Source organism: Canis lupus, chromosome Y (assembly GCF_048164855.1).
Source record: "Canis lupus baileyi chromosome Y, mCanLup2.hap1, whole genome shotgun sequence".
NCBI lineage: Eukaryota > Metazoa > Chordata > Mammalia > Carnivora > Canidae > Canis > Canis lupus.
The window spans coordinates 7,775,912-7,802,530 of NC_132877.1; the positions used below are offsets into that span (position 1 = coordinate 7,775,912).

At 32.7% G+C, this 26,619-nt stretch overlaps 1 protein-coding gene across 1 annotated transcript; it reads right to left on the minus strand.

The window, feature by feature from the left end:
- Positions 1-276: 276 nt before the first annotated feature.
- Positions 277-26,233, minus strand: LOC140629017 (AP-1 complex subunit sigma-2-like). Its single transcript, XM_072818399.1, has 5 exons — positions 25,938-26,233; positions 24,069-24,247; positions 15,745-15,853; positions 15,044-15,181; positions 277-1,871 (listed from the first exon to the last, which is right to left on the minus strand). The coding sequence occupies exons 2-5, from the start codon at positions 24,245-24,247 to the stop codon at positions 1,824-1,826; spliced, it is 474 nt and encodes a 157-aa protein (XP_072674500.1). The 5' UTR covers positions 25,938-26,233; the 3' UTR covers positions 277-1,823.
- Positions 26,234-26,619: the final 386 nt, after the last annotated feature.

The window sequence follows — 26,619 nt, forward strand, 5'->3', positions numbered from 1 at the left end:
AGACCACTAACTTAATATAATGGTATTTGTTAAATAGTTTTGGTATGCAATATTTCACATTTGCAATATCTACACAGTCATTCACCTAACATGATAATCCTGGTTTTAATGACTTAAGGTTTTATACTATTTTGGTAGTGTCTCTAAAATTATCAGTCCATTTCAGTGTGTGTCCTAGTACTTTCTTACTGAAGAAACTGGTGTTGGGAGAAAAGGAGAAGAAATGTATTCTCTCAAATAATGTAAGCTATTCATTCAAAAAGAGAGTCAGCTACATTAAAGTTTTAAAATAGATGTTTATTGACTGAAAATAAATATGCAGACACGCTTCTGGTAGCAAAGGATTCAAATTTTTAGTGAACTTGGAAGTGTGTGGAAACTCCTTAAGTTCCCACTTATCTTGTATATACATACAACATTCAGATAGAAATGAGTGTTTAACATTTTACTGAATGAATAAAAATTCTTCCTTTAGCAAGCTCTCCTTTGAACTACTTTTGCAAACACATGAAAACACACAACATAGTATATGTTAAACATTACAACTTAACTGGTGATGTGGCAAAACAATGCTAGCAGACTAAATATTAGTATAATATAAGAACAAAAAAAAAGAACAAGTAAGTTCATCACAACATATAAAAGTGGAAGTGTAAACTGTGAAGACATGTTTACATACATACGAGTATTTATGTTTCATTATGAGAATGAAACAATGATAAGAACTTTAAATAATACCGGCTCTACTAATGCTAGTTTATCTCAATGAACTCTTAATTGAAAGGTGTTTTTTTGTTGTTGTTCTGTTTTAAGTGTTCTGATAACTAAGAAAGTCATATGCCCTAAAGTATGTAGTACTTATAAAAATGTAGTACTTATAAATGGAGGGAAACAGTAGGGGACAAAATAAATTTGGCTGTAACAAGAACTCCCCGAAGAAACATTCATGCTTTAAACAATGACATATCTAACACTCTGTGGTAAGAACGTGTTCTGTCAAAACAGTGTTATGACAATCATTCTACTTTTCCCTGTAATATAAAAATGAGTAACTGACCAAATGATGATGTCCATTAAAAAAAATCCTTCATGGTCAAGTGTCTTTGTCATAAAAAGGAAAAAAAGTACTATTATGAAATAACCTACCTTGTACCAGGCTTAGAATCCCTAAGTGATAATATTTAGTGTAAAATATCATTGTTCTAACAAAGTTCTTTAAAATAATGGGGAACTAATTGTGTTCTAAGATATAAAACTTCCAGTAGGGTCTTTGGTACATCTGTGAATGTATGTGTGGTGTGTGTGTGTGTGTGTGTGTGTGTGTGTGTAAAATATATAGTTTCCATTTATATAGTATGTATATCTGTGTTTTAATGGAGTTAAAATTTTATTAATTTGATTTGCAAAATATCCACCAATGTACACTGAATGCTTCCTCAGCTTTTATTTGTATCATCAGCATTCATAGTATAATTGGTTTCCTTTGCCAAATACTGTAATATAATAAATGCTCACCACCTTTTAGATTTTACATATTTATATCGATGTACCATTTAAGAGAACTGACCTTCAAGTTAAAGTATCCATAAAAAGGTATCTTTTCTGTGCTCCATCAGGCTAATTCATATTTAAGTTATTTATTAATGAATCAACGTACTCTTTGGGAACAAAGAAAATTTCTTTTCAGGTATGAAGAAGTGAACTAATGAAACACTAACACTGACAAGATATCATTTAACACTATTAGGTAACATGGATAAGTAAGGCAATGACCACCTACAGCATGAGCAATGCCACAAGAAGTCATCAACAAGGAAAGGGAGTTATGTCAGTCCAATTTCTTCAAGAACACTACGTGGGGTTTCAGCTTCCTGTGAACAAAAACATGAGATTGGTTAGCAGATCCAGGGAGGCTTGAGAATGTGAAACTGACACAGAAGGATGTACATGTTTTAGAGAATAAAAGAAGGCAAAATGGAAAACAGCATTTAAAAAAACTTCTCAATCCTGAGGCTTAGGGTCCAAAACATCTGAGATCACAAAACAATTATTTTAAATATTCATTAAATAGTTAATTATGATCTATCATATTCCTATGGCACAAAATTGCAGACTGACCAGCAATTTCTGAAATCACTACTACACACATATGTAGGAAGGATAAATTATTAAAAAATAGAAATCCTCTTCTCCAGATTGGAAGAAAAAAAAGACTTAGTGTTTCCATAAATCTTCACAACTTATTTTTCATGCGGTTTTTTTGGTCATATTTTCATAAAATATGTATCTATTTTTAATTCTGTTTAATTAGTCATGGTGGCAAGTGTTCAGAAACAGTTACTGCCTCAAGTCTTTCAAAGGTAACTAATGTCAATGGTAGAGACAACATACAGAAACAATGCTCTGGGACCAAAAAAATGCCTATTTAACAATTGCTATTCATTGTTACATTTCAAAAAGGACAAAATAAAGTAGAATATTTAGAAAAAATTTGAAAAATGTCTGAAGTGGCTGATTTTTACACATTATAGAACTGAAATCGACTGAGTAATTCAAGTTTCAGCTTTATTATCAACAGTTGTGTAATTTAAAGACAGAATACATGTTAATGGAAGAAAAGTTTGATTTTATAGTATTCATCAAGTAAATACATAAACTTACTTTTGCATCCTACTCATGGTATATAGCACAAAACAAAAAAAATACAATTCATATTAAGCCACTAATTGTTAGAACATTAGATTTAATGTATTAAGACCACTAAGTATCGTAATCTTATTAAACTGCTTACTTGTGTATGGTCTGTTTCTCTATGTGGAAAACAAAACTGGTACTTACCTCATGCATTGAGATCATCAAATAAAATAAACCTAATACCCTACTGATAACATAATAAATCAACATATTTTGTATTATATATTATAGACAGAAAATTAGTATTAAAAAATCACAAGAACATAGGACTAGATTTTATTTATTGAAAAAGATCCACCAATCAGATCTATGCAGTTCAAGCCCTATTGGTTAAAGATCAACTGTATATAACACTAGAGCTTACAGAAATACTTTTCAAAGGCTTCTTTTATAGTGGTAAATCAGCATTACCTTTGAACTTACCAAACTCAGACATTAAACTCTCCAGACAGAATCAATAAATTATTTGGTACTATTTCTTTTATATTAAATGTGGTCCATGTTTTAATAAAACCACATACAATATTAAAGGTTTTAGTATCCTAGAACATTAGTATAGTTTTATATTATAGCATATAAAACTATGAACTATAGTCTTGGTATATAAAACTGTAACTATAATAAAATGACAAACTATGTTATAAAACTGAAACCATATTTTGGTAAAAACATTTAAAGAGATTGACATTTTAACTATATAATTACTACTAATGCCTTTAAAGTGAGTGTTACTATTGAGCAACAAATATTGAATATTTCCTGACATAGTTTTGAGATACTAAAGGAGACTGTTTGATACCATTACCTACTAAAATATGATTCAAAAAATGAGGCATTAGAAATTGTTATAGTTCCTAAAACCTGTTTTGCCTTAAACATTATATAATGGAAAAACTACTTTTTCTTGAATATTGTTTCCACATACTCTTACGTGACAAAACTATGTGATACATGTAACCTCTTACAAAATGTGATATAACTTAAATATACTAAGTAAGTTTTAATATTCTTAAATATATCAACTATTGATTTGAAGACCAAATTGCACTGCTGATATGGCACTGTTTATGCTAATCTACTAGTATTCCAAGTGTTCATTTCCTTTGTAAACATATTAAAGATTGCAAGTTTTAATCTTATGACATTACTCAGAGATAGTTCATTATGATGAAATTCATTATGTTTCCTCTTTAAAAACAGTGTTTATAAAGAAATATTAATCAAATACAGATAAATTATTTTCAATAAGAAATATGCCAACTATGAGTAGGAATAAGCTTTACAAAGATCATATACATAATGAAAAATTTAAAAGTAGGATTAGAGTTGCAGACAGGGAAATATATAGTTGTTAAGATACTGGCTTTAACTCCTAACTCTGGGAAACGAACAAGGGGTAGTGGAAAGGAAGGTGGTCACGGGGATGGGGTGCCTGGGTGATGGGCACTGAGGGGGGCACTTATGTGATGAGCACTGCCCAGTATATTGGCAAATCGAACTCCAATAAAAAATATACAAAAAAAAAAAAGATACTGGCTCTACACTGAACTGAGGGGATCTTTATTCATGTTTTCTTAAGTTTGTCAGCTCTTTGTTTTCTGTTAAAAAGATGAGTAGTTATTTAGCAGACCATATATTAAGACTATTCATAATGTGGTAGAAAAAGAAATGGGTATAGAAGTTCTTATGTAGAAAACATTAAGTTGACATTCAATAAAACTTCTACCACACTTGGTTCACTAAAACAAAACCAAATTTTACTTTTTTTTTATGATTGAATATTTAACTTTGAAGGAATGCTCAAGAGTTCACATTTACCTTTACTACTTCTATCTTAACAAACATCATAATACTCATTCCAAATACAACACACCTCCTACAAAATCATGAAGCACTTCATTAATAATAATTTGGAAAGACTTTTAGTATAGACATCTGCTGAATATTGAGTTGACTGAAAATTCAATTACAATACTCCAACTTGCCACTTCATCAACATTAAGTGGGATCTTATTACTTACTCCCTTCGTAAAAATTATTACATCGTAATAATCATTACATGTTAATGTGATCATAAACTCCTACAGATCACAGAGGAAAATTCTTTCCAAGTTAAAGTGGAAAAGTTGCTTGTCATCAGCCATTTTAAATGGTAATGGAGACTTCTATTATGCTCAGCTATGAACAACAAAAGCCCAAAAAATGACTTTGAAACTAAGGATATATATTAGGAAAACGAACAAATAAAATACCCAAGAGATTTTAAAGAATTACCCAAATAGATGTGTTAGGTGCCCATGCCTACAGATTTTAAAACATGTGTCTCATATCCACAGGAAAAAATACCCTTACGGATGAAGTTTTAGCAATACAAGAAACCTTTAACATTAGAGACAAAATTACGTATATTTTTTTTTCCTAGGAAGACGGTGCTTGGTCCTTCAGATTTGCAAGGGATTATAAATACCTGTTACTCAAAATGCCTATAGTTCCCAAAACTAAATCTATTAGTGTTAAAAAGCAATGCATATTAACTATTTTGAAAGCAGCTTCATTTTGATATTTAACCATGATCACTGAATGCTTAAGTAAAAGTTATGTAAAGTACTCTAAAAACTTACATTAGAGATACATGTCAACTTAAAAAACTATTAAATGGAGAAAAGCCAGTTAAATAGTAACCCTCAGACACTCCTAAACATTTCAAAGAGATACTTACTTATCTCTTTTTTGGACTTAGTTTTAACTAGAATGGAATGACACTGTAAATTAAATAAGCTACACAAAAACACAATTCATTCTCTTACAAAAGATCTTTCTTCCTGCGGGAAATCTATTTTGTACTCAATGCTATTAGGGATCCACATTATTTTATGAATAAATACTTTTTTCAATGAAATTCTGGGTCTATTTCAATATTCTGTCTATAAAAACTGCATTACAAACTCCAATGATAAGTCATCAGGGCAAAATTCACATGAAAATACCAACTTACAAGGGAAAATTTCCAATAAAAAATAAAATTAACAGAGCAAAATTCCCAATGAAAGTAATGATTTAATGAAATATTTGAGTCTATTTCTTGTGATACAATTAGGCTTCTTCTTTGGTAATATTAAACAATGAACAGCAAACCTGACAGAATTACAAATACAAACGGATTTCATATATCATAGTAGTTTTTAAATTTTTAATCTGTGTTTCTGTGACTGGCTTATTTCACTTATCCTAGGTTAGTTATGCTGTTGCACATTGAGAATTTCATCTTTTTTTAATGTTAAATATTCCTTTGTATGTATATACTACATTTTCTTTACCCATTCATCTGCTGATGAAAATTTACGTTGCTTCCACATCTTAGGTATTGTAAATAGGCTTCTCTTTTGGGTAGTGGGATTGCTGGATCATATGGTAGTTCTACTGATATTCTGAAGAACCCACACACTCTTTTGCATAGTAGCTGCACATGCTATATTCCCAATGAGTGTATATGGAGTCCAATTATCATATCTTCACCATCAGCTGTTAGATTCTGCTTTCTGATACTAGCCATTTTAGTATGGATAAGGATTGTGCTTTTCAGTTACGATGAGTAGTGTGATGTTGTACATCTTTTCCTACACTTGTCGGCCATTTGTATGTCTTCTTTTGAGAAATGTCTACCAAGTCCTTTACCAATTGTTTTCAGTGTTTTTGCTGAATTGTTAACAGTTCTTAATATATTTTTGGCTCCTTATTCGAAGTCTAAAAATCCTGAAAGAGACTTAACTATGAAAGAATAAAGTACCTAAACCCTTACAAAATGTGACAGTCCCAGCCATTCCTACAACTATGTAGGTGATCAGATCTTTTCACTTTAGGCAAGGATTGACAATAAGCCAGAGTATTTCTTACAGGCAAAAATCATTCTACTAAAACAAAAAATAATCCCCTTTGAATGCTATTCTCCTGTAGCAGTGAGAAAAATTATTTTTATTTTAAGAAAAAACAACCTTAAAAGCAATCTCTGAAAGATCTAGCCAAAAATAAGTAACCTTAACAAACATCTAAATATTCAAGTTTAAGTATTAGTTAAATGATATATAAGCTCCACAACTAACCAACTCATTTTGTCCTCTCATATATTAAGAAATATTATAATGGGGTAAGGAAAAGGTCAGTATTCTGAGCTCTCGTGACATTAATACATACGGAAGTTATAAAATAAAATTAAGACTTAGGTAGCAATGGCACCAAAATGGTAGCACAGGCAGTGCCAACCTGTCATCCACCCCCCCCCCCCGAAATATCAAAAACAAGCTGAAATATATATATATAAAGCAATTTTGTCAGGACTCTGGAAACCGGTCAAATTTCCAGGAACTAAGTAAATTCTGAATGAAGAGAATAATATTGATAATAATAAGAAAGCTCTGTAACATTTGCTATGCTCCTGGCCCCTCCCTATATGATACAGTGGCAGTTCCAAAGTACAGACAGGCATGTTCCTGATGTAGAGTTCTGATTTCAGGCTCTGGAAAGAGCAAACTAGAAGTTATTTGTAGGTTATTGCATGTATCTGTACTGAACTGTCTGCAGGGTAACTAAAGAATTGATGAAGGAAAAGGGCTTTCATGTAGGCTTTGGGCAAACCAATATAAAGCAGATGACCAACTGCCAGTGCTTGAAGCAAAAGTAAGACCTTCAAAGGACTACCAATCGTTTTAAGGAAAAGTTATAGGAGATTCCCTAGGAAACTGGGACTCTTGCAAAAATGGAAGAGATGGAAACACTGCCTAATTTATATTAAGAGACCACCATTATTCTGATCGAAAGCCAGATGAACTAGAAAGCTCCAGGCACTTGTTCTCCCTTTATTACAGCAATAAATAACACAGACCAAAGTATAAGACTCTAAAAACCAAACAGGAAGCTGCAACAAACAAGCAAATACTATTGAAATAAGCAAAAGCTAAACTAAAACAGTAAGAAATTTCATGACATCCTCACTTTACCCTTAGCCTACACATTTCCCCAGCAAAGCTAAAACTAGTAGCCCGCCTAGTACAGACAAAGCCACTCAATTTCTAGTCCTCCCTTGAATTACAAGGAAAAAAGTGAAACTTGCTTGCAATATTCTGAATCATATGGGGTTTTACTCCGGGGAATGGTATATGCTCACCTAACACAGAATACTGATGGGAAGAAAGGCATAATTTGGATATCAAGTTAGAGTCTACTTAAAATCACGGTGGTACTATGCTGTATAGAGAAGTTACAGGGGTGCTGCAGACCCACAGGCACCTGGAGATTACAAAGAGAGACACAGAATAGAAAGGTGGGCTCAAAGAACTATGGGTAAATCTACTGAGAAAATTAAACTATTTACAAGGAGTCATATACATATAAGAACTAAAATAAAGGAATATGCACAGTCATAAACAATACACGCATTCTGAGTAAAAGTTTGAAAGGAAGGTAAGCCAGCTAATTTTCTGAAGAGTCAGTCCCCAAAGATTGAGACAGTATAAGAGAAACACGGAAGCATAGCACAGTCAAAGCAACAAAACATAATTCTAGAAGCAGATCTAAATAAACACAGTTCTATGATTTAAATGTGATAAAAACTTAAAACAAGTCTCATATGCTCAATTAGCTAAATATGCTCAATGAGCTAAAAAGAGAACACAAAAACTAAATGAAATCAAGAAAACAATTCAAAACAAAATGATAATATTAATAGAAGCAAACAAATTATAAAAGAGAAACAAATTATAAAAGAAAAACACAAACACTGGAGGTAAAAAATACAATGACAGAATTGAAAAATTCACTGGAAATGTTCATCTGAAAATTGAGTAGGCAAAAAATCAGCAAACTTGAACACAAGTCACCCAAAATCATGGAGATAAACAAAGAGAAAAAAAGCAACACAGCTTAAGCAAAACAATAAATTATAGGAACTCCAGAAGAAAAACAGAGAAAGCATAAGATAGCTTATTTGAGAAGTAATTGCCCCAAACTTTCCAAATTTGAGAAAATACATGGCTGTAGAAATACAAGAAGCTCAACAAACTCGAAACAGGAGCCCACATCAAGATATTTATATTCAAGGCAGCCCCAGTGGCTCAGTGGTTTAGTGCCACCTTCAGCCCAGAGCATGATCCTGGACATTGGGGATAGAGTCCCATGTCAGGCTTCCTGTATGGAGCCTGCTGCTCCCCCTGCCTGTGTCTCTCTGCCTCTTTCTCTCTCTGTGTCTCTCATGAATAAATAAATAAAATATTTAAAAATATATATATTATATTCAAAGTGATAAAAATCAAAGGAAAAAAATCCTGAAAGTGGCAGAAAACATGACTCTTTCCATAGAACTTCTGTAAGATTATCAGTGGACTTTTCAATACAAATTGCACAACACAAACCACTGTGATGATGTATTTCAGACTGAAAGAAAAACTTACTCATCATGAATTCCATATCCAGTAACACTGTTTCTAGAGGACGGAGAAATTAAAAGAGAAAACCAAAGCAAGGGATAGTTCATTCTCAGTATATTAAACCCATAAGAAATACTGTAAGAAGTCACTCCAGTTGAAATAAAAGACATCAGATTACCTCCAAGTGACATGAAAACATCAACATGTCCAATAAAGGCAAATAGACAGATACAAAATTTGTATTATTATTATTTTGGTTCATAACTCCACTTTTAACATTTTAATGGATTTTAAATGTTAATAAACTCTACTTTTAGTGTATTGTAATGGATGGAGAACATAAATGCATTAAAAATAACAATGGATCTATGTTCATGGGCACACAATAAAAAGATATAATTTGTGACCCCATTAACACATATAGTGGCAACAGTACTTTTTCCTGAAAGTAATAACTTTAAAAATGTAAATGGGGATTGCGTGGGTGTCCAAGTTGGCTGTGTCCAACTGTGGATTTTGGCTCGGGTTATGATCTCAGGGTTGTGAGATTGAGCTCCAAGTCATGCTTTGTATGCTCTGTGCTCGGTGTGAAGGCTGCTTGGGATTCTTTCCCTCCCTCTCCTGCTGCCCCACCTCTACCCTGAATACATGCCCTCTCGCTTTCTTAAAAAAAAGTAAATGGAAGTGCCTGGGTGGCTCAGTTAGTTTAGCGTCTGTCTTCTACGCAGATCATGATTCCTTGAGTCCTGGGATCAAGCCCCATGTTAGAGAGCCTGCTATTCTCTGCCTCTCTCTTCACTTGTGCCCTCTTTCTCTAAAACAAATAAAACCTTTAAAAAAAAGTAAATGTTAAACTCTCTAGTCAAAAAATAAAGATTAGCACAACAGATAAAAAACTTAATGTCTATAATAGAGATACTTTAGATATAAGAACCTACACTGGTTGAAAGCAGACAGCCTAAAGAAGGTATTTCATGCAAATAGTAACCAAAAGAGAGCAGGAGTGAGTTTGTAAGAACAGAATTATAGACATTCAGACAAAAACTCTAATAAAAACATTATATAATAGTGTATAGTGACATAATAATAAAAGAAAGATACAATTTAAAATTTATATGCACAAAAATCAGAGCTCTTAATATACTCAGACAATGATAGAAGGAAAGAAGTACAAAGGTCTCTTCTGATAGTAAGGGACTTCAATATCCTACATTGAAAAATGGATAAAACAATCAGACTGAAGAACAATAAGGTAATTTAGAGCTTGAATAATAAAGACTGTAGATAAGTGGACCTAGAAGATAAGGACATGAATATTCCACTCAGCATCACCTGAAGATGTATTTTTCTACAATGCAAACAGAATATTCTCTGAGAGAAACCATATTTTAGACCACTAAAAAAGTCTTAGTAAATCTGAGATTAAAATTATGTATTTTTTCCTATCACAATTAATCAGACCAGAAATCAAATGGCTTAAGAAAATCAGGAAAATCTACAAATCCACAAAATGAAACGATATAATCCTAAGTACTCAAATTAGAAACTGTTAAGAGGAAAAAATAAAATTACAACATACAAAACTTATGTAATTCAATTTTAAATAAATAATTTTTTTTTAAATTGGCAAAATTTTAACTAGATTCACATCCCTAAAATCAAATGAAAAAGATCATCATAACTGATTTTACAAAAATAAAAAGATTGTGAGAAAATACTATGAACATGTAAGAGAATACTATGTACTGTATGCCAACAAATTGGATAACCAAATGAGATGTGTATCATCTATCAATCTATCAATACAAGTTAAAAGAAACACAATCTACCCATAGGAATTTAAAAGAAATAAAAAATCTTTAACAGATTCATAGCTAATTAAGGATACTGAAACAGGAATCAAAACTTCCCAACAACAACAACAAAAAAAAGTCCAATACCAGATACCTTCATTGGTGAGTTGCACCAAACAGTAAACTGACACTAGATATCTTCAAATTCTTCAATAAAATTGAAAAGCAGAGAACACATCTACAATTATTCTATTAAGCCAGTATTATTTTGATATCAAAGCCAAAGAAAGGCACTATAATAATATCCCCTATATATACTGACTTTAAAACCCGTAACAAGTTAGTAACAAACAATTTGATAGCAAAATAAAAAAAAAAGATTATATACCAAAACTAAAAGCAATTTATTCCTAGAATGCCAGGTACATTCAACTATCAGTATCAATCAATTTAAGAAGTCACACTGAAAGAAGTTAACAGAAAAAACCCACATAGTCATCTCCATTCTTGTGCAAAAAGCATCTGACAAATTTAATACCTTTTCATGATTAAAAAAAACCCACTCAACATTTCAGGATCAGAAGGATAATAAAGGCTATATATGAAAATTTCACGTCCATATTTAGTGATGAAAAGTCTAAAAGCTTTTCCTCTAAGATCAGGAAAAAGATAAGGGTGCCTTCCTATTCTCTCCACTTTTATTCAACACAGTCCTTTTTTAAAGTTCTAGCCAGAGCAATTAGAAAAATAAAAAAAATATTCAAACTAGAAAGAAAAAAGTGAAATTATCTATTTGCAGGTAACATACATTTTATATAAAAAGCCCTAGAAATTCCACAAAAAAATCAAATGAATGAACAAAGTCAGCAAAATTGCAAGATAAAAAAATCAACATTAAAAATCAGTTTTATTTCCACACATTGGTAAAGAATATTTTAAAAGGAACTGAAAAAAAAAAACAAAAACGAAACCCAATCCCACGGACAACAGCTTTGGGAAAAATCAGATACTTAGGAACAGGCTAACTAACAAGGAGGTAAAAGACTTACACGCTGAAACAGAAAACATTGCTAAAAATAATTAAAACACAAATGGAAAGACAGCCAGTGTTCACTAACTGGAAGACTTTTTAAAGAATTTTATTTATTTCATTTATTTATTCATGAGGGACACAAAGAGAGAGAGACCCAGGCAGAGGCAGAAGCAGGCTCCTTCTGTGGAGTCCGATGTGGGAATCAATCCTGGGCCTGGGATCAAACCCTGAGTCAAAGGCAGACACTCACCCTCTGAGCACTACTGAGCTACTCAGATGCCCCAACATCCATCATCATTTAAATACAATAAAAAGAAACAGAAACAAAAATTTCTCCTTATAATGAGATACCACAAGATCTACTCTCCTGACTTTCCTTTATATCTTACAGCAGTGTTAGCTATAGTTATCATTCTGCACATTCTGCATATCATTCTCTAGTACTTATCTATCTTTTAAATGGAAATTTGTACCATTTGACCACCTTCCTCCAACTCCCCCACCCTTTACCCCCAACAAATAGAAATCTGACTTTTTCCATGATTTTACCTCATTAGATTCCACATGTGTTTTTCTTTGTCTGACTTATTTTACTTAGCATAATACCTCTGTCTCCACAGTCACCAGTGATAGGATTTCCTCATTTTTTTTATGACTAAATAATACTCCATTATATTTGTCTATCCAGCTATCTCATAACTCGTTTTACCACTCATCCATCCATGGATATTTTAGAGTTACATTTCCACGTATATACAATGGTGGTGCAGATAACTTTTCCAATTAGTGTTTTCATTTCTTATGGATATAGTCACAGAAGTAGAACTGCTGGATATGACAATTACAATTTTAATCTTTTAGGCAATGACTGAACTGTTTTTCCATAGTGGCTATACCAAATTGCAATGCCACTAAAAGGGCAGAACTGTTTCCTTTTTTTCACATTCTCACCAGTTTTTGTTATCTCTTACCTTTTTGATGATAGCTAGACATAATATCTCATTGTAGTTTTGATTTGTATTTCTCTAACTATTAGTGATGTTGAACTTCTTTTCATGCACCATGATGTACTGACAAGTGTACCAAGTACACTAAATGTTTAAAGAATAATCTCTTCAATATGTGTTTCTGAACTCTGGATTTGTACAAAAAACAGGAGATATGGACCCATTTTAATTCTTACTATATATAAAAATTATCTCAAAACAGACCACATAAATGTAAGAGCTAAAACTATCAAACTCATAGTGAAAAACATAGGTATAAATCTGATGACCTGGATTTGGCAACAGATCCACAGGTATAACACCACAACCATTAGTTACAAAAGAAAAAAAAGATAAATTGTACTTTGTCAAAATTAAGTTTTATGCAAAAAAGAATATAATCAACAAAGTCAAGAGCTAACATAAAGAAGAGGCAAAAATATCTGTAAATTATACATGTGACATGCATTTAATATATTTCTTCATTTGGAGAAGGAGAGAGAATCTTAAATCACAAACAGGCTCCATAGCCCAGTGCCTGTGCCAGGGCTTAATCTCAAGTGTGAGATCATGACTTGAACAAAAATCAAGAGTCTGATGCTTACCTGACTGAGCTACCCGGGCACCCATAATATTCATAATACATATAAAAAACAACTGCAGTTTAACTACAAAAAAGACAGACAAGTCAATTCAAAATGGTAAAAATCTGGATAAACATTTCTCCAAAGAAGATATTAACTGCCAATAAGCAGACATGAAAAGATGTCTCAAATCATAACTCATTACAGAAATATAAATTGAAACTATAGGATAGTACTTCACAGTTACTAAAGTAGGACTCACACTTAAGAATAGTATAACTTAAAAACAACAATAGAAACAACAAAAAACAACTACTAGTAAGAGTGAGAAGAAATTAGAACCCTCAGATTTGCTAGTGGAAAAGTACAAAAGGAGCAGCTACAATGAAAAGCAATTTGGCGATTTTCAGTAAGTTAAATGCAGAATTACTATGACTCAGCAATTCTATTTTTAGGTACATAATACCCAAGAAAATTAAAAGCAGGCACAGACACCTTTATAAACACATGGTCACAGCATATTATCTACAAAGCCATAATGTGGAAATACTCCAAGTGTCCATCAATGGGTGAATGGACAAACACAGTAGTACATATACATGACATATACATGGAACTGAATACTATTCAGCTATAATTCTGATGGTAAAACATCAGGTTGAGGTTTGAGACATCTTGTTAAATGAAATAAGCCAGACACAAAGGGGCAATATGAAGTATAAGAAGCTAAAGACAGAAAATAGAACAAAGAATACAGGGACTGGTAAAGGGTAGCAGGGAGATGAGAATATTATTTAATGACTGAGTTTCGATATAGGCATGATAGAAAGTCCTGGAAATGAACAGTGATGATGGTTGTATAATACTGTAAATGTAGTTAGTAAAATTGATTTATGCACTTCAAAACAGTGAAAATGGTAAATTTTATTTTATATGTACTTTAAAGCAGTAAAAATATAATAGATATTTTTAAAAATATGTGGATGGGGTGAGTCTGATATCCCAAATCCTATCACCTCTGATAAATAATGGAAAAATATGAAGAAAATAGAGAAACATATTTTCTAGAAGTGGGAAAAAATAAAAACCTTAAGAAAAGTATAATCTGCTTTGCTACATTTATACTTACTAGGCATCAACTGAAAATAAAAACCAATTTTGAAAGAAATTCCAGGCTTAATTATTAAAACAGACTAAAAGAAGGAGGTTTTCTTAATAAACTAAAATTACCTGTAATAGAGTTCTTGGAATATTACTGTTAACTTGGACTACTTTTTTTCCTCTGTAGTCTACCTACTAAAAAATTAGGCTCCAGTTCTCTGAGTGCTAAAAACAGGCAGAGAGAGACATTTACTGATCAACCATCCTCAAAGAGAACAGTATATGCATAAATAATTAAGTTGATGTGTATGAACATGTGTTATAACCTGCACATGAATGCTATATTCCAACTATTCTACAGATGATACTAACACTTCTCTAGCAACAGCAAGCCATGTTAGTCCTAGTAAAGGAGACTAGTAGAATAGCTTACCTCCTGAAGAAGATCTGCCTGCTCAATTGCTTTTAGGACATTTTTCTTGGATGTTTCCTGAACTTCCCCCCCTAAAAGAAACTCATCCAAAATAAAATAAGCCTTCTCAAAATTAAAGATGATATCAAGTTCACACACCTAAAAAGCAAAAATAATAATAAGAATAATAATGTTAAACTAAAGAAAGTAAAGTTGCTTATCTACTATCAGATGGTGAATAAAATCTAACGAGTCAATCAATTGTAACTCCTTGAAAAATGGAAATTATACTAATCTAAGTATTACTGACTTACTTTCAAATTTGAAGTACCTGAAAACACAATGTCTAAGAAGTAAATATAATTTGATTTTGCATGCTCCCAGGAAAAATTTTTTTACCACCAAAACAAAATTTTCAATACTTATTCAAAAGGTAAATGTAATTGCTATTCAAATCTAAATACCATACTAAAGATCTTCAAAACATTACAATATTTGCAGTTAAACTCCTTCCAATTTCAGTACCTTAAATCTACCATATTTAAATGAATAGGTCTCTCTGAGAGAGACATTTGATAGTTAACTAGTCACACTCATAGGAAGTTGTCATTATTTACTTATCAGTAACAGTAACATTTGAATAGAATCCATAAAACAATTAATAAACTCATTATAAAGGTTAAAAATTACTATGGCATTAAATTTCTTACAATACTACTCACACTGCCAAAATATTTGTCAAGTAATTCCACATAACGATGAATTATTTCCAGAGTAATCAGTTCATTTTCCTGATCCTCAATAGCACAGCAAAAATACAAGCTAGCATATCTGTAACAAAATATAAATGTGGAATAAAATTTTACTCTGTACCTGTGTTTTGTAAATATATTTTTACACACTATAGTGGAAATCCTCAGACTTACACATTATGTTTCTTCTAATAATGCAGGTTATTTTTCTTCTAGAATAAAAAAATAATAAATGTTTTCTAAGAGAAATTCTGAAAAGTACACATAGGGAAAAAAACATTATTCAATGACATAAGCTAAAAGAATACTTTATTTTGCTATTCTTTCAGATTCCTCTGTATGACTATTTTAAAACATGACTGATCCAAGTTTTTTCTTTAGCTTACTTAACTAAAACAAAATAGACTCCATGATTAATTCAAATGAGAAGCAAGCAAATTAGAATATAAAGAATTTATTGTAGATATTGTTATTCCAACTATCACAACAACCATATGGGTAACCATATGGAACACTGCTTAGTTAAGTATAGGCCCAGGGTAAGTAATATATAACAAAGATGTCACTCACTACCACAAAGTTTTACATTAAATAGTTAAGGAAGAAAGAAACTTCTGTACTACAATAAGAGCACTGTGGGGTTTTAATTCTCTTGCTACTATCTCTCTCCTCAGATTGATAGCAGCCTACTTCTGGTCCTGGCCTCTAAAGCCAAAAAGTGCAACAGGTACTATATTCACAAAAACTGTTGTATGTGTGTTACCACCAGTATAATGGACCCCTCAAAGACTAGGAAAGGATTTGTCTATTTCTCCTAGCTGTGGGCATTCACAGGATTAGGATAATTAACCAGGCAGTTTTTGCCCAAGTGCTTAAAGATAAAACTATTGGCTGCAGCAAAAAGAGCAGTACTTCAGAAAAGCAACAGACAGAATAAAAGTTTGTGAAAGAGACATGTTGGGGAAAGAGAATTTCTAAGATTCCTAAGGTCTTCTGAGTAGTTCAAAATATTATATGCACAGCCATCACTGGATGCATGCTCAGAAAAAGCCTGAGCAGCCACTAGAGAATATTTGCAGATATGGCCAAAAACTTTCCAAATGAGATGAAAAAAAAAAAAATCTACAAATTCAATAGTCTCTATCAATTCCACCAGAAAACTTCAAAGAGCTCTATACTGAAACATTACGATCAAATTGCCAGAAGAAAAAGACATAACCTTGAAAGGAGCAAGAGGGAAGAAATTTATCAGTACAAAGATCTTCAAAAATATTAAGTCCTGGGCAGCCAGGGGAGCTCAGCGGTTTAGCACTGCCTTGGGTCCAGGGCCTGATCCTGGAGACCCGGGATCGAGTTCCACGTCGGGCTCCCTGCACGGAACCTGCTTCTCCCTCTGCCTGTGTCTGTGCCTTCCTTCTCTCTCTTTTTCTCTCTCTCTCGAATAAATAAATAAATAAAAATATTAAGTCTTGATTGCTATTCAGAAATTATGGAAGCCAGCAGTCTTATTACATTAATTTAAAGATTTTTAAAAAATTTTTATCTATTCATGAGAGACAGAGAGAGACAAAGAGAGAGAGGCAGAGACACCGGCAGAGGGAGAAGCAGGCCTCACGCAGGGAGTCCGATGCGGGACTGGAACCCCAGGATAATGCCCCAAGCCAAAGGGAGGTACCAAACCCCCGAGCCACCCTGGGATCCCCCCTGTTACAGATTTAAAGTGCAAAAAGCAATCACCACCACAACTACCACCACCACTACCATCACCACCACCACCACAACAGAGCCAACCAAGAAAATTAGAGTATCCAGATTACTAAAATCTGAAATGGAAGTGGGAACATTACTACTAACTTTCAGAAATAAAAAGGAGTATAACAGAACCCTACAGAGAACTGTATACCAGCAAATTATACAATCTAGACAAAATGGGAAATTCAAAGGAATGCACCAAGTGCAAAATGACTAGAGAAGAAATAAAAAATATGAATAAATTTCTAGCAAGTAGGGACTGAACTGGTATGCAAAACCTCCCAACAATGAAATGCCCCAACCAGACTGCTTCAATGACAAATCCTACTACATTTTTAGAACAATTAATATCAATCTTCAAATTCTTCCCCAAAGAAGAGGAGGAATTTAACTTATTTTAGGATGCCACCATTACCATGATACCAAAGCCAGATAAAGATTTTACAATAAAATTACAGATCAGAATATTTTATAAATACAGATACAAAATTCCTCAAAAGAAACAAAATGAATCCAACAACATGTTGAAAAGACTGTATATTATGATCAGGTACAATTTCAAAAAATTCAAGAGTGGTCAACATGTTGGAAAAGAAATTGTTATACTATAGTAAGAGAATGAAAGATAAAAACCACATAATTATTTCAACTGAAGCACAAAACACCCAAAATCCAGCACCTTTTTATGATAATAGGCAGAGGATTTGAATAGACTTTGTGGCACAGAAAATAAATGGCTTTAAAAAAAAAAAAAAAAAGAAAGAAAATAAATGGCTAAAAAGCACAAATGATGCTCAATATTATTAGTCATTCCAAAAATACTGATTGAAATCACAGTATCACTTCGCACTCACCAGGATGGCTATAATAAGGGAAAAAAAGCAGATTAAATGTTACTAAGGTTATAGAGAAATGCAAACTCTTCTTGTACATTTATATATGTTTTTTGGATGGGGAAAGAACATAGGGCAAAGGGAGAGAGAGACAATACTCAAGGAGACTCCCCACTGAGCATAGAGCCCAACACAGGTCTCCATCTCATGATCCTGGGCTGAGATGAAGAGTCAGACTTAACCAACTAAGCTGCCCAGGTGTCCCAAAACTCCTGTACGTTTCTAGTCAGAATGTAAACTCCTACAGCCATTGCAAAAATAATTTGGCAGAACTTCATAAAGATAAACAAAAAATTATCTGACTCAGCAATTCTACTCCTAGTTCTACAAGCAAAGGAACTGAAAACAGGTTTTAAAAAAACACAGTTGTATGTGAATGTTCATTGTAGCACTATTCACAATAGCTGAAAATTACAAACAATTCAAATGTCTACCAATAGACAAAGGAATAAACCATGTAGTAAATTCATACTACAGAATATTATTCAGTCATAATGAGGAATGAAGTACTGATTCAATGTACTATGACACTGTCAAATGTTAAAATTATTCTGCATGAAAAATGTTATATGCAAAAGTCCCGTGCTTCTATTTACCTGAAATGCCCAGAAGAACATAAATCTACAGAGACAGCAAGATTAGTATTCACAAGGGAAATATACAGAAATATATAGTCACTGCTATTTTTAAAAATATTTTATTTATTCATGAGAGACAGAGAGAGAGAGAGGAAGAGACACAGGCAGAGGGAGAAGCAAGCCACATGCAGGGAGTCTGACATGGATTCGATCCTAGGTCTCCAGGATCAGGCCCTGGGCCGAAGGTGGCACTAAACCGCTGAGCCACCCAGGCTGCCCTGTAGTCACTGTTAATACACATGAAGTTTCTTTGGTGATGGTGAAAATAGAAGTGATACAGGTGATAATTGCACAACTCTGTAAAGATAATAAAAATAATGACTAATGTCAGGATTAATGGTTTATGTAAATTTTGCATTGATATAGGAAAACAAAATGAGATGACATTTTATACCTATTAGAACAGTCATAATAAATAATGACAGTTAACAACATCTGTTGGCAGATGAGGAGAAACTGGAATCTTCACAGCCTGTTTTAGGAATGTAAAATTGTGCATGGACTGTGGAAAACAGTTTATCCATTCCTCAAAATGTTACCTTATGAGCCAGAATTCCACTCCTAGATATAAAGCGAAGAGAAAATAAAAAACATATGTTTACAAAAATTTTGTACACAAATGCTCACTTTATCCCAAAAGTAAAAACTTAAATGTCCATCAATGAATTAAATGTTCCCTATTCATAAAACAATATATTTAGGGCAGCCCCGGTGGCCCAGCGGTTTATTGCCTCCTTCAACCTGGGGTATGATCCTGGGAGCCAGGATGGAGTCCCACATGGGCTCCCTGCATGGAGGCTGCTTCTCCCTCTGCCTGTGTCTCTCTGCCTCTATCTCTCTGTGTCTCTCATGAATAAATAAATAAAATCTTTTTTAAAAAACCAATATATTTAACAATGAAAAGAAATGAAGTACCACTAAATGCTACAAATCTTTGAAATATAATGCTAAGTTAAAGAAGTCAGTGACACAGGACCATGTTACAGCAGTCCATTTACATAAAATGTCCATAATAGGCAAATCTAAAATGTTTTAAGTCCATTAGTTGCAAAGAGTCAGGAGGATGGATTTTGGGTAGTGTGGCAGGTAAAAGCTATATTTCTTTGGGGGAGTACTGGAAATGTTCTAACTTGATCACTGGATGCACAGCTGTATTAATATACTAAAAATATTGAAAGCTACTCTATTATACACTGTGAACAGCTAAATTATCTGATATGCTAGTTCTATCTCAAAATTATTATTATTATTATTTTTAGGGTATCTCAAAATCATTAAAGAAAAACACCAGAGCGGTCAAATTATCTGGGTTATTTATAACACAATGAATTTAAGCTCATTTTAATTACTAGCTTTCAGAAAACATATGGGGTGTCTATTCATTTATGCAAAAAACTTGACTTCTTAGGTAAATATGTGTAGACTGTATACTCACTGGTATATTAATGAAAATAGTTTTGTTATTAAAGAAAATCTATTCAGCAATATTCTTTAAGAAATTCTTAATATGATAGTTTGAAAGTATGTTTATTTTTTAGTAAATGCAAATCCAGAGTCTTTTAAAAAAAAAGCATTTGATATTCTGTCTTCAAAGAATCTTTACATTTGCTTTAGAGATAGGGAGACAAAGGCAAAATTCTAGTGGTAAAAACGGAATTGAAGTGTTTTACTTTTTTTCAACTGTATTGTCCTTAGTACCTATCTTTCCCAAACAGAGAAAATCTGTATGAGAGGTATTCACGATGAAGAATGTGGATGAGACAAAAAATAACAATGTGTAAATTAATGAAGATATAAAGAGCACTTGCACATATGATAGAAAAGATCATAATTTCTGTGACACTCAGACATAATTCTCTTGCTGTAAAGATCGTTCCTCTTCCAGCTGGACTAGAGAAAACAAAGTATCTGTTTAGAGCAACAAAAAAAGTCACAAAATTGTACCATAAATGAAGTCTTCTAAATAAAACAGGGAGAGTGAATTTTAATAGTAATTTTGATGACACAAAAGTTTTTCATGTGAATTTTTCCTCAATTCAAGTATCAATTGCAATAGATTACATACTAAACCTTTTAAACAAAAGAGGTTGATTAAAAATCCTATTGCTTTTCCTTTCATCCTTTTAACAGTCCTTTCTTTCAATTACAGGAACTTTGATTCATGGGACTTACTCTCTCAAAGGCATTTTCAAGCCTTCCTCTTTTAATAGAACTCCTTCCTATATGTATGAACAAGCTTAAAGTTCTCAATCCTTTAGGTCTTATCCCCCAGTCCTAAGAGTATGTATGGATTTTACCTCTTCTTTTCTTCCTTAGCAAAACTCCCCGAAATGGTTTACATTTGCCTTTTAAATTTCTTAATTTCTTCACACTATATTTCATTACATGGAGAGTTGTCTCTAGTCTCCTACTAAAATGTTTTGTCAAAGGGCACTTATGAATGCCCTCTGTAAACTCAAATGAATTATTTCTTCATTTTAATTGAACTCTAATGTGACATTTTAAGCCCATTTGAACTAACAATCTTATTTTTAAATAAATTACTTTACTTACAGCAAAGTAGGGGAACAGACCTTCTAGAAAGTTACCTAATATTGAACATCTTGCAATTCCCTGCCTGATGAGAATATCTTTGTTTACCTGGAGCCCTTGGGCCATATACCCCACAGTTTATGCCAAGAATCATTTATGAGGGTTCTGGGCCACTACATATAAGCAGAATTAGTCATTCGGTTGCCACACTTATGTGACCAAGCAAACTCCAGTGAAAACTGATAACCAATATGTCCCCAGTTCCAATGTTTCATGTGTATTTTTAGAAATTATAGACTACAAAATGTTCACTGAGAAAAATCAGTGAGAAATTTTAACTCTTTAAATTGTATACTTTTCTTTGGTTTACTGCAATCTGGATCCTTTCCATGGATTAAATTGTAACCATGAATATACTATATTTCAGTAAGTTTTGTGAATTGTGATAAAATTAACTTAGAGTAAATTATGAACTTAACGGGAGTCTAAGGAAACCGTGATTCTCTATCTGCTGTGAAATATGATAATAAATTTGGTGAGTTCTGCCTGTACTTTACTTTACACTGATTATATAAATTCTCTTTGGTTCTCATTCCACTCTGGATATTTTTCTTTTTATACCTTTTGCCTATTGCTTAAATGCTAATTAAGTCTGCAAAAATTTCTGCAGGCTTTTCATCACATTCACTCCATTAGAAAACTAAATATTGGCAAATCCAAGTCACAGAGGCATCAGAAACCATCCAAAAAAATCAGCTAAGTTCTAAGTTTATTCTTTTCCTATTCAGCTGAACTAGAATCAACCTACTCTTCTTTCTTCACTGCCATTCCTACTTTAATGAATAACCAACTCTTAAAAAATTCACTTTTATTACAGCTTTCCTTTATACCTGATGAAGACTACTTTCTTATTTCAGGACATCATTATAATATGCTTTCTTAAATTTTCTCTTAGGACTCAGTTTCAGAAGTACACATCTTTAATTCTTCTATTAGAATGATCTAAGATATATAAATATGATGTTTCTTATTTCTGTTTAAATCTTTTTATCTCTGTGATTAAGATTGTCACCGAATCTTCACATAAGACTCCTAAATTCCTTCCTCAAATTTAAGGTTTGGTCAACAGCAGCAGTTTTATAACTGAAAAACTGTCTCTGTGCACAAGGCAGAAGCCAACTGGGCAAAGGCACAGTCTCCCTATTCCTGGTTTTACAATAGCAGCTCCATTTCTATTTTTCCTACTTATTAAAGTCCTATCTCCAACAGAAAAGGCTGTAGAAAAAAATACTTAACTAGGTATCTCCTAGTTTTAAATCTATTATTTTTTATATTTTATTAGTAAATACTAAAAGAAACACTGAATATAAGAAAACCCAAATATGATCAACACTGATCGTTGTTATTTAAACAACACTGCTTTGTTTCATAATGTCTATTTCTTCTTCTGCCACCCAACAAAAATATCACTATCCATACTCAGTGTGGAATAAATGAAACAGAAGAAAATCAGACTATTTTTTAAATCCTCACCAAATCCATGTTATTAGTTCTCTGCACATTAATCATGTAACAGACAATGTTTTACATACAGAAACTGTATTGTCCTAACTTAAACTCTTTAAGGTGGTTATCTGTATTTTCAAAGAACCTAAAGGAAGCGGAATGGGGAAGAAACACAATAAATGTGGCCCAGATGTTCTATAAAAGAAATATAATATTTTTACCTTTCTTAGAAAAGTACTGCAAAATGCATTTTAAATTTTTTAAAGCTTCAAATATTAAAAAATTAAAGAATATGCTATTTTCCAATAATAATCAAGATAGTATTTTTTTGGTCACCTCAGTGTTAAAAGAAATCCATGAGATGGATGGCAAGATCAAATTTTAAAGAATCTATCCTTGACAAAATTGCTATTTATTCATACTTGTACCATTGCTTCATTTGACTTCAGATTAAGTAAATTTTACTAAAAACCCGATCCTATATACAAACAACTTAACAAAATAAATGTATTTAATCAACTCTATAACTGAAGAGGTCTATTTATTCAACATTGTTTATAATTGAGTAAGACTTGAAAACTCAGATAAAACCTTATCAATATTAATCATTAGAGTTATAAGGAGAGGAGAAATGGGAGAACAGATAATTACATTTTCTAATCTAATGTTATCTAAATTAGAGAACTGATCATTTAAAATATTCACACTACATAACTTGCAAAGAAATGAGTTCACTGAATTTTTCTAGAAGATAAACATGAACATCATTTATAAAATTAGTTTAAAACTATTCTTCTGCTTTTCATATTTAATCCAGATAATAAAATGCCAGTTATTTTAAAAACACAAAGTTTCTATTAAACCTGTTTTGCTATTTATAAATGTCATCTCTCAAAAGTCTGCAATTTCCACATGATATGTCACCTAAAATTTAATTCTACTGTTTCTAAATTTCTGATAAAAAAAAGTATACCTTTTGTAAACAATCTTCAGATCTCGCCACTCAAGAAAGTTGCACATTTTAGGCTTACGTGCTAAAATAGTTTGAACAAGTTCCCTTGTGATTTTTTTCTTCTCTTTGTCTGATAGTGAGATATACCATTTCTGCAGTCGAAGCTTTCCCTGACGACTAAAAAGCAACATAAACTGCATCTGTTAAGATAAATGAAACCAAAGTTACATTTGATGCTTTCATTCAAAAGAGTTAAGATTAGAAATTAAAGGGCTTTGAGGAAAAAGAAAGATCTTATAGAAAAACTCTCTACCTACTTTGGTCTGCTTAAATCTAGAAAGAACTGAATGGGGGGAAAAAGCATTCTGTATTAAAATTGACTCTGCAAAATAAACTATTTTCTGTTTTCTGTTCATTCCATACTGTTTACAACAAAAGAAAATTGTATACATCAATTGGCTTACAGTAATTTAAAAGAAAAAAGGGTCTACTGTTTTTGATACTGAGGTCCTCTCAGTTCCAGAATCATTTATACTTTTAGTTAGAATGTTTTCTTAATGCTAGCATATCTTAAGCAAACACTAAAAATGTAGAATCAATGAAAAAAAATAGATCCCAAAATACAGGGTTTCTTTTTGAAAAAGCTAATTTTCATATATCTATTGTTATCTTTCATTTTAAAAAAATGCAACATAAATATGAACAGAATTAAGAACTGAGCTGATGCAATAAGGAAGAGAATGCAAGCCATTAAAAAAAGTCAAAGGATTCAGAAGCATTACAGAAAATCTGTCATCCAAAATAATAAAAAGCACCTTGTACAGATGGAGTGGGTGTTGAAATCTAGCAAATTCATAAACTGTTTCATTTATCTTTATTTAGAATCTATAAAGCACTGTGATTCACCTTCATGTTTAGGTTTTGAAGAAAGCTCTGTAATATAAGTAAGTGGCTGTGCAACTGGAAACAAGCGTTGATTGTAGAAAGATTGAAGGCAGAATTTACATCGGTAATTTTTTTCTTTTATTGTGACTTGTCTTAATTATAAAAAAATTGCTTAAATATAAGCAACTGTAAATAGAACTCATAGTTGCTATCAGTAATATTTACATCATCCTAGATTCAGAGTGAATTTATAGAAGTAGAATACAATATGAGTCGTAAATTTAAAAAAATATTAAGAAACCTTTAGATTTCCGTATATTTCAGACACATTAAGGAAACAGTTGACAGTTTATAAAGAGACATTATTGATTTCACGATTGTAATTCATTTTGTTAAACTTAAAATGATTTAATGGCACAAAACAAATATTCGTCGATATAAATAAGCCTCATAACGTGTCATACACAGGAGGCCTTAAAAGGGACAACATATAAGCATTGGGAGGCAATATATAAATGGAAATCAGCTATTGGAATTTGGAAATGGATACCTTATTCATATTTAAATAGAGGAGGGGTGGCGATTTCCATTGGTTTCTGTATTATTCAAGGCCACAGCAGTCGTGCTATCTTTCAAAGGACTAAAACGTTACTCTTTTTTGAATATAAATTTCGTATAAAATGGGAAGGTATATACTTGAAAGACAGAAGCCTTCATTATTCAGTTTGTTAAAAAGCAATGGTTTTACTCTGCTACAGATAGGGCATCTGAATTGAGTTTCGTATTAAAAACGCAGGCTTTAAAAAAATAATAATAATAAATTAAAAAAATAAAAATAAAAACGCAGGCTTTGTCACAAAAATGGGCTGCGAAATTTACTATGACTAAGAACCAAACATTATGGGTTGGGCCACGCAATGGCATTTTAGGGGATGACGCGAATCGAAAAGAGCTCAACAGTCGCTCAGTGTTCCCGAAGCCCCGGCTCCCTCCCCATGGACTTACGCCAGCCGCTACCCGCGGACTCGGCGGGATTGGTTCAACCGCACTAGCGGCAATTGAGGGGAAGTCCTTGTCGCCGACCTGAGGAAGAGTAGCCGTTTTGCTGTTCCGAGCGAAGCTAGTTGACAGAAGAAGGATTATGCGATAAACGTACGGATTACGACATACAGCGTGTGATCACAAGAGGGGAGCGCAACAGAACCCTCCTCCGGCAGGTCTACCGTTGAGAACTCCTCTGGAGCCTGCGCAGAGACTCCAGAATCCGACCAAGCTAGACAAGTAAGAAGGCCACGTGTCCCGGAAAGAGCTTGGGAAGGGGATAGAAAACTATAGCGCCTGCGCATTTCTAAGTAAACCCGAGAGATAATTTTACGTATTGTGGACATGGTGAAACTGCAAATCAACATCCAGTTCCAAAGCCACGTACTTGTCGGTGTCAGAAAAGGAAAAACAGGCGACTAGTGCTTCGCTGAGATAGTACTACACATGTAGCCTGAGCTCCAGGTAAAAGAACTCCTCTCTTTCCTCGAGGTCCTGCAGACTTTAGAAATACCTTTAAAGTCTATTTTGTCCAAAGTAAATATTGCTTCTCTGGCTTTCTTTCGGCATACATTTCCATGATAGATAGCTCTCCACTCTCTAACTTGCAATCTGCCACTGTACTTACCTTTGAAGTCACACAATT

What these genes read in the sequence shown, in the direction of transcription:
- LOC140629017 (XM_072818399.1), bottom strand. Translation starts at nt 24,247, where the DNA reads ATGCAGTTTATGTTGCTTTTTAGTCGTCAGGGAAAGCTTCGACTGCAG. An exon ending in CTGAAGATTGTTTACAAAAG is followed by an intron (nt 15,854 to 24,068) that starts GTATACTTTTTT and finishes ATTTTGTTACAG; the next exon opens with ATATGCTAGCTTGTATTTTT. An exon ending in TTGACAAATATTTTGGCAGT is followed by an intron (nt 15,182 to 15,744) that starts GTGAGTAGTATT and finishes TTTGCTTTTTAG; the next exon opens with GTGTGTGAACTTGATATCAT.